Below are 10,000 nucleotides of genomic sequence, written 5' to 3' on the forward strand. Positions count from 1 at the left end.
AGTCGGAGCTGGTTGATGTGGCTCGGGAAAGGGAAGTTTGGGGTCCCCTGCTGGAGCTGCTGCCCCCGCGACCCGACCGCGACCACACCAGAGGGGAAAACAATTCATCACTCTGTGTTGACTTTGTATTGCGTTAAGGTGCCTACTTGTCAATTCTGTCTGCTAGCAAACAACAGAAAAATGCCTAAAAGCTCCCGTGTGGTTGGATGTACTACCGAAAGGGTAAAGAACCCATAGTTTGTATAAGCTGCCAAACTAAAAAAAAAACTGAGCTTTTAGGAAAACAAAAGTGGATACAGTCAATAAAACGTGAGGCAGCAGAAAGCGATGTTGACACTCAGTATGTCTATCATTAGGTGTGCACTGACATTTGTCATCACACTTGTCAGTTTTAAGCTAACTATATTCTGTAAGCAGTTACAAGCTGTTATAGTTCTGTTAAGCTGAGGTATTTTAACATTATGCAACTTGCTTTGTAGTGGAATGTGGATATATCAGAAAGCTCTTATGTTTGCAAGTGCCTAACACAAAGTTAAAATTAGCTTACCAATAGCTAAATGTTTTCAGCCTTTGCTTGCATATTGTGGCACCTCTTCGTATAAAGAAATAAGAAATAAAGCATGCATGACACCCCAACTGAGTCTATACAATTGGGCTGAGAGGTAACATATTCTCCTCTAGATGTTTTTGAATGGTCTGCTGGAATTTGACAGTTTGAAACAGTTTGAAATTCAGTGTGTTGGCATGTGAACACATACACACACACACACACACACACACACACACACACACACACACACACACAAAGAATTCATGTCCAGCATTCCTGCAGAACTGAGCTCGCTGGGTCAAATCTGACACATAATCAGACGGAGAATGTAGCCACTGCTCTGTGTTTATGGATGACTATCATGTGTTTACTTAAGACTCATCTCATCACCGGAGGGCAGCACGCCGCTCTCACACACAAACACACACACAGGAGACCCTCACACACTACTACCGATGATTACCCCTAAGCTACTCAAGGTCTGAGTCACGCATGAAAAATGGCAAAACAAGCTGAGATGGACACGCAGGGGTTTATAAGTTGAGCTTTAAGTCAAGACGTCGGAATGCCACCATCTGATGATTAACTACGGTGTAAACGTTGGCTGGAGCGTGGGCCGTCTGCTGATGCACACACACACACACGTACACCAACAGGGCCAGGTGCCCATTAGGTATCCTGCACGTCCCAGCTTGTGATATCATTTCTCAGCATTCCTTGTGAGAATGAGAGCGCTGTGCCAGTGTGGTGTGTATAAGACTAATGTTATGATTCACACCAGAACATTTTGTCAAGGTTTGTGTGATTAATTATGCTACATGACATTTTACAGTGTGTTTTACATTGCGGTTTGAAGGTAGGGTATGGCAACATCCCTGCATCTAATTTGCACATGTGAAATTCCTGAAGTCATCTCATTTGACAGCCACGTTGTTATAATGAGCAAATGGTTTAGTAAAAAGTGACTGGTGTGTGTATATTACGTTTGCAGGAGTCAGGGGCTGTCTGTGGTCTCTGGGGGTCTCTGTAGAAGCCAGCTTTGCATTTCTGACACTGATGTCCTTCAGTGTTGTGCAGACAGTCACAAACGCCTCCGCTGCGCTGGCCGGACTCACGCCACGCCGTCCAGTCAAAACGGCAGCTCTGAGCGTGTCCGTTACACTTACACTCTGGTGTGAACAGGAAGAAATCAACACATCAGCAACAAGGACATAACTGTCAGTCGGTCAACCCCTGCATCCTTAGACTATTATGTAGGGCCTATATTGGCCTTTTGATTGGCCACATATTTATCTGTGAATGGTCTGTGAAAAGCACCAGATATAAAAAGACTTTTGTGAGGCACATATTTGCATTAAAGGAATATTCCATATTTTTGGAGGGTCAAACACTCATTGATTGCCTCTTTACAGCTCCAAAGCTTTACTGAAAATAAGTTTTTATGGACATTTTAAGGCTTTACTGCGTCTCTGTTGGGAATCCAGATGGATTCCAAATGGACTCTAGCCGATGTCCTCCTTAGAGGAGCCTTCCTTTTTTTGGTGGAGAAGAACAATAAAAACTTGGCATTACAGCTCTGAAGATTGATGTACAAAAGTACATTTGTTCCTGGAACTATGTTAAAATCCCCCACAACTGGTAACTTTTGATAAACAAATGGAATATAGGTAACAAAAATTAGTGGAATGAGCTCCCTATTGACATGATAGTTGAAAGCCTACGCATATTCCGCCTAAGGCTAAAACCTCCTCTCTTCCGACTACACCTCGGATAAACATATATATACAGTTGTTATTTATAGCTGCACTTTCATATGGCTCTTTGTAGTTTTGCTTATTTAAAGCTAATGTACTTGTACTACTACTTGTTGGAGTTTGCACCTCCACGGTTGAAATCACTTAATTGGAAGCTGATTAGGATAAAAGCGTCAGCTAAATCACACGTAATGTAATGTAAAAACAGGATGCCTCACATTTTACGAATTTGACACTGAAGAAAAAAAGCTTCTTAAGGTGCAAAACGGACTGCTGCTTCGCTCAATTTGTTTTTATTTTCTTAACCTTTGAACCTGGTTTGCCATTTAGTGCACCCAAATTCTCCCAAATGCTGCTTGTTTTTATAGCTTTATCTTCGCTTTAAATCTTCATCAGGGCTTGGATACCATGCTTTGTTCAAAATGAGTTTTCTACTAGCTGTTGCTGTGTTTGCAAAGGCTTTAGTAAGAAGAGGTTACTGTTAAGTTTGTTGTTGTGGCAATGACACCACACTTGATCCACCTATAACCATCAACAGCACTGCTAGCCTTACATTAAACTACATGGAACTTAAATTGAGAATCACATTATTAAATGATCTTCTAGGAACTTTTTCAGAAAGCATGACAAGTTCCTGTGGTGTAAAAAGTGTAACTGTGTTTGCTCGACTCACTCCGACATTCGTGCGGCGCGCCCGTCAGACCGTCAGCGGGCTGCCACGGTCGGTCGTTGTAGAGAGGAGCGCAGCGCTCGCAGTGATTACCTGCAGTGTTGTGTCTGCACACACACTTCCCATGGACCTGAGAGAGAGGGGGGGGGGGGAGAGCTCATTAGCAACTAGCAAAATGACAGCGAGAGGTAGAGATGGAAGGAAGGGAGGAACAAAGAGGTCACTGTGATGGAGAGCAAAGTTTCCCACATAAGGACAAGTATGTTTGGGGTTCCTCTTAGATTTCACGCTCTGCATTTCTCCTTCTTTCTATCTTGTTTTCTACAACTCCCTCCCTCCTCTTCTCCACTTCCTCTCACTCCATCTCTCTCTCCGTCGCTCTTGTACTCCCTCGCCTGAAAATTAGTAATAGTGAATGGAGATTGATTGTTTGGCTTCATCACTGGAAACAAGAACGGGCCTCTGGTTTGAAAAGCCTGTGTGTGTGTGTGTGTGTGTGTGTGTGTGTGTGTGTGTGTGTGTGTGTGTGTGTGTGTGTATGAGAAGAGTACAAGTATGCAGCGCTGAGAGCACAATAACAATCTCCTTGTCATTCCTGTGAGCTGGAATGCCATGCATGCTGGATAATGATTGAAGAAAGGGAGGGGACAAGGCATCTGAGGAAGCTCTTTATTTGTTTGCGTTACACCATGCAACTGTAATGTAGGACACACACACAGACACACACACACACACACACACACACACACACATACACACACACACACAGCAGTAATGACTCGACATTTAAGAGGTAATTTTCACACACACACACACACACACACACACACACGCACACACACGCACACACAGAAAATAACTGCAAATGCACAAAACACACACCTAGTCTTATATTTGTTTCCCACTGTGTTAGACGGCTCAGGTTCACACAAACACACTGTACTTAGTATAGAGTTAAACACATCCACATGCTATAGAATAAAGCCAACATGTTCTCTGACCCCAGATAAGTCCTGCAATGCTGGGGTGAACACATGCACACACATGACTGATTTCACCACCACACCATTTCAAAACACACTAATAAGGGGGAAGCAATTGCATAAATGAGAGGTCCAGGAAAATGGGAGGCAGGAGACCTAATCACACATACTGCAAAAATGAAAAAGAAGTAGTAATTATTGGAAAAGTGGAAAAGAGTGGAGGGAAATGGGGGCGGGGGGAGGAGAAATGGGCAATAAGAAGTGGAAAAGGGCAGTAGCAGCAGCTGGCTCAGGTCCAGACAGCTGGTATTTCAACCCATTTCACATGTTTACCATACCGTGATACGGGACAATTAACACATGTACACACTGAGAGCTGCACACACGCAACCGTGTAAACTCGGCCATACAGAGGACACAGCAGAGCCGGACTGTTGTGTGATGCTAATGATTTTATGATGGATAACATTTTTTCAGAAACTTGTAATTAAATCCAAACATGTAGCCAGAAACATATTTTAGGATGTTCAGATAAAATAAGCATGTTATGAATAAATAGGGTGACAATGGGGGGACAAAGGCAAAAAATGATATCTCATGAATCAAAACCTACTTTTTTTATTTAACTATAAATGTAATTGTCAATACTCTATAACAGTCTGGTATTATTTCCAATACATTGTAATAATAATACCACCTAAGTGCCTCCAATTCCTCATATTGGCCTCTGGGTCAAAGACTAATGTGATTCGGTACATACTGTACAACCCCTATATGTTGCTATCAAACTGCATGTTGTCATATCAACACATCAGATTCAAATGCTGAGGAGATATACAATAACAAGAAGGTAAAATGTCATTCAACTATTGATCTTGATTTTCTTTTGCATCAAACCTCCTCCTCAATGACAAGCCAATAAAACAGTAGAGGCAGCATGTTATGTGTGTTACAGACTGAGTAACTCTCTTCTTGTAGGCCCCTCCTTAGAAATAGACATTTACTGCATATCTCAGACTAATGAGGAAAATATGTTAAGGAAGATGTAAGTGAAAGATATGAAATGAAAGAAAGGAAAAGAGGTACAGAAAGATGTAAAACGAGGCAGTTAAATTCTGATAAAAAGAGAACACACACATCCTGACTGGACTAATTGCTGCAAACGCTCCAGTAGTTGTCCCTGGATGTCATTATGTGTGTGTGTGTGTGTGTGTGTGTGTTTATCTGTTTGCTTTGTGGCTAACTAACAGACAGTGTAATCAACCTGAAATGCAAAAAAAAACACAACAAAAACTATTTCCGTCTACGTTTACAGTGTCTGAGCAGTAATGACTCGACGTACAAGAGGCCACTTTCACCAACACACACACACACACTCTCTCTCTCTCTCCCCCCCACACAGAACACTGCATGCTTAAGCACACACTCCACAAACACAACAAACACAATGCAGACCAAACAAACAGCACATCCTGTACATACTGAATATGCAGAGAGAAGGCTATAATGGTGCACTGTATGTTTAGTGTAAAGTACATTAATTAATAAGTACTTATTTTAGACATTTTATGTAACTTTATACTTTTAAGCCACTTTCTGAGGCAAATACTGTACTTTTTACTCCCCTACATTTATCTGACAACTTTTCAGATGACAGTTTTTCATCCCCTTCCTGTCAAGTGCAAACCCTGTATCTCCAGATGTGTTGATGTTGAAGTGTAGTGTCCCTTTATGTGTTGAGAAAATTCTCCTCCTTCTTAAGCTAAATAAAAGTCTTTAAAAGCCACTTGGCTGAAGACAGGGCAGTTTTTCTGACACCATAAATTGACCTTTTAGACATAGGACAGCTCACAGAACAGGACAGCCACGCTAACAACATACGCTGATCATAAAGAATATTATGCATTGCTGTAGATTAAACCGTATATAACGGAGATAAATGAGCCCAACCTTAAACATCTACAGCAGTAAAATGCAACATACACATTCATGCAGGAACATTAATTCAAGAAAATCAGATATAATAGGAAAACACTGACAGGGAACATTTTACTGCACAGTGATTATGTTTACTTTTGATAAATTAAGTCCATTTTGCTGACAATACTTTTCCTTAAGTGAGGTTGAGAATGGAGGCATTTTACTTGTAGTGGAGTAGTTTCAAAGTGTGGTATTAGTACTTTTACTTAAGCAAAGGATCCAAATACACGCCCTTCCCTTCCCTGACTGATTGGTAATCTCTGCCCTCATCTCTCATCTTGTGCTACTCTGCTTGTTTGGGTTTTACCAGAAAACAGCGGCTCTGGGTTGAAACGGAGACACAAAACAAACTGCTGATAAAACTGCTGAAAAAAGTCCCTTATATAACTTCTGTGTGTTTAGCGAATGCTACCCACATGGTACACGGCACAGCGACGCTCCGATGACCTGAGGTAATGTTATGAGGACGGTTAAGAAGGATTTGCATTTACATTTAAGCCACACATGAAAAAATTTAAATGATCTATTATTATTATTATTATTATTGTTATCCTGGGGTGCAGAGGAGGGTTTTACAGCCTCGCGGTCTAAAGACTGCTTTAGAGGATTTTTCTGCCTCAAAAGAAGGAAATCCTGATGAAAACACTCAGTAGAGCCACTTGGAATTTCTTGGCATGGAAATAGTCGGATATAAAGATTGTGTCCAATAAATCGGCTATCAGCAGCTTCATTACAAAACTGCTGTTATCAGCAAGGAAAACACATGAATCGTCTCGTTTATTTATCACGCGTAATAGGCCTACCAAACGTTTTCATCTGCTTCATATCAAGATAAGATAGGAGTGTTTTTCAAGCTACTTGTTGGAATGTAATTTTTAAGATCTAATAAGTTACAATTTGCATGACATTTTTCCTTTCATGCTCTAAATAACTCATAGGATGTTATACAGACTAGAAAGTACACGTGCTTTAGTTGACTATATCTATTTTCTGCTATGTTATATGTTACTTACAACATATCACAGGCATATATTGTACTTTTCACTCTGCTACATTTATTTGATATGACTTTAGTTACTTTCCAGATTCATATCAATAATACAAAATATAATCAAAGAGAGAAGTTAAAATGTTAATTTCAGTGCACATCTTGGTCACAATTATTTAAAAAAAACAAAAGATCCATTTGAAAAAATGTTGGTTTTGTTAAGACATTATGAAGAAAAAGTAGTGTAAACTCAACGCATATCACATATCGGCCTCAACAATCTGTTACTACAGTATATATTAATGGACTACTATTGTTACTATTATATGTTTATCCGTCCAAACGTCTTTGCTTATATACGTTGTAAAGGAAAGTCCTTGTTGACTCTCACTTTCCACGTCGAGCCTCGCTGCAGCAGGACAGACATTTCTGTTTGTGGAGATGGCTACGATAAGAGCATAAACTCTGAATTACTTTTCCAGGAAAAACCCTGGATCATTTGTTTCTGTTCACACCTTTATCAACACATCAACATCGTCCTTAACCCGTGAATCAATATCTACATATCTTGGGTTTGTTATGAACAGGAAAGGCAGTAGTTTATCTGACCAGACGGATCCAGAAGAACAGAGGAAGCACGAGAGGGAAAGGTGTTCCTCCCTCTCACCACCCCTCCTTTAGTCTGTTATTAAGACTGCCAACACCAAGTGAGCATGCTGTTAAGTCTGTAAGTATCAAGCCTTATAATCTTCCTAGAACAAGTGCAAAGCCTGCCCATGGGGTGTGAATACTTCATGATGAATATCAAAACAAGTGGAAGAAATGTCAAAACAGAAAGAAAGAGCAGTGGTGCTTCAGTATCACAGCATCAATGCTTAAAACAAGCTCATTTGCATTGGAAATACAGAGGAGTATCTCTATTTATTCTATTTTCTTAATACAAACAAAACAAGTCTACTAAGTAGACCATGAGTTAAGATTTGTTTTTGTCAAACTACTGTTTGTAAAGGTCAAGGATACTCTAAACAGTTTACTCTGTAGTTAGCAATAAATTGAGATTTTGGACAGTTATATTATCATTGTATTGTCACTTTGGATGGAACTTTGTTCCGTTCCTTGTGGGAACTTCAAGGCAAGATGTATAAGGCATTTATTTATTTATTGGCCGGTATGGACTGTAAATAAGATCCAGTATTTAGTAGAGGAGTGATAAAGGACTAAACCTTTTTAGGACATCTAGTTTATTGGCTGGAAACAACGGTTGCTAGCTAGGCCCACTAAATGAATGGTACTACCGGTCTATTAAATGAATGGGTGTTACAGAATATGACGTCCCTTAGTTTCCTGCTATTCCACTAATGGTGGCAATAACACGGCAATAATGTAACAATGATCCAGCAAAAGGCTAAGTAAGAAGACATGTTAGAAAAAACACAATGGGTTCTATTTTAACAATCTAAGTGCATGGCAGGTAGCGCTTGGTGCAGGTGCAAATCAATTTTTGCTAGTTTAACGGGAAAAAGGGTTCATGCGCCGGCTGAGTAGTTCAAAAGGGTTGTACTTGATAATTAATCAAGTGTTTTGGGCGTAACATGCAATAAACCAATCAGAGTGTCATCTACCATTCCCTTTAACAGCCAGGCGCATTTGTACCTTGGCACATTCCTATTATCATGGCCGTCATATGTTTATTTGTAATCTTTTGAATGTTTGTGTGCTGCTGTGCTTCCCTGTGTGTGTAACAAGCATAAGGTGAACACTGTGCATAAGCCTAGGCACATTTTACTAATGTGCTGTTAAAATTACAATGAAATGCTGCTTTACTGACTTGAGACCAGGCTTTTGTTGGTGAGTGGCGCAACTACTTCCCGCTGCCTCAAGATAGCAATACGCTAAGAATTCACCTGACACACCTTCCTGTAGGGAATTGGCGCAAAGATGGGTGCAAGTGCATTTGCTATTTTAACAACATGGGTGCTGGACGGAAATTGACAACTGCATTGGTCTCAAACTAGTGAAGACACTTGCGTCAGGTGCAAGATAGGGCCCAATGTGTCGTGGTGTGAAACACTGAATGCAAACATAAGTATGTTACAAGAAAACTGCACAGGGGGCCCTTTAATAGTAAAGTAACATTTTATAGTGCTATTTTTAGAATAAACAGATGTCTTCTTATACTATATTGACACCAGACTCGTCTCTTACCACATGGTTGGTGCGGTCTCTGATGGGCTGGTAGCCCGATGCAGGAACACACTGCTCAGCGTGTCCGTTACAGAAGCAGCTTCCCTTCACTATTAGGTCGTAGATGGCAAAGTGTTGGGTTGGCAGAGCTTTGTTTGCGGAGGCAAGGTCTTTGGCTTGGCAGGGACACAACTGACGCTTCAGCAGTCGGATTCGGACGTTGGTCACCCTCAGCTGCTGCTGGCCCTCCAGCCCGAACGGATCCAGGGACTCCCACTTTGGGAGAGTGCGGTAGATAACCTGTTTGCCAGAGAGAGAAAGATCTGCTGTCACATTTCATAATGAAACAAGTCTGTGTTCATTTTAATAGGCTAACAGCTTTACAGGCAGGAAAATACACAACAGAAACCTGCAATCTGATTTCACAATTCCATGATCTTTGACTTGGCTCATTGTGATCTGACGAAACTCGGGTGCATTTAAGTTACGGTGATGAGTGGCAAGTCTTCTTTTCCAATGAAACACCTGATTAGAGGAATGTGCCACTTGATGCCTTGTCTGTCAGCAGTCTTTTCTTCAGATTTTTTAACACAACTTTGTACAGAATCGGCTGTGTAGTTCCACAACTACGCAATCCATCAAGTTTGTGACAAGACTGGACCACATTCAAGCTTAATGGATTCCTCTAACATTTCTGACCCAAAACTGGGTTTGAGCCTTGACTAGACTTTGGAAAACTAAATATTTAACAGCCTAATGTATCAAAAAACTTGTTTATCCTGGACAGGCTTTGCACACTGAGAATAGCAACAAAACCGAAGGACTTTTATAGCCCAAAATAACATTTGACATACCAAACTGTCCACAACATTTTAGCAACATTTTAGTTCC

General features: G+C 40.7%; 1 protein-coding gene across 2 annotated transcripts in view; it reads right to left on the reverse strand.

Moving 5' to 3' along the window:
• The window catches only part of ntn4 (netrin 4), a 32,565-nt gene that overhangs the window by 15,679 nt on the left and 6,886 nt on the right, over positions 1–10,000 (reverse strand). For both annotated transcript variants that reach the window (XR_004655497.1, XM_034863829.1), the window contains exons 3-5: positions 9,131–9,409; positions 2,978–3,104; positions 1,534–1,719 (exon numbers count right to left, since the gene is read on the reverse strand). Coding sequence is in view for 1 of the 2 variants with exons in the window: in XM_034863829.1 (XP_034719720.1) it covers positions 1,534–1,719; positions 2,978–3,104; positions 9,131–9,409 (592 nt within the window). In the remaining variant the exon portion in view is untranslated. The remainder of the gene's footprint in view (positions 1–1,533; positions 1,720–2,977; positions 3,105–9,130; positions 9,410–10,000) is intronic.

Source organism: Etheostoma cragini, chromosome 23 (assembly GCF_013103735.1).
Source record: "Etheostoma cragini isolate CJK2018 chromosome 23, CSU_Ecrag_1.0, whole genome shotgun sequence".
Taxonomy (NCBI): Eukaryota; Metazoa; Chordata; class Actinopteri; order Perciformes; family Percidae; genus Etheostoma; species Etheostoma cragini.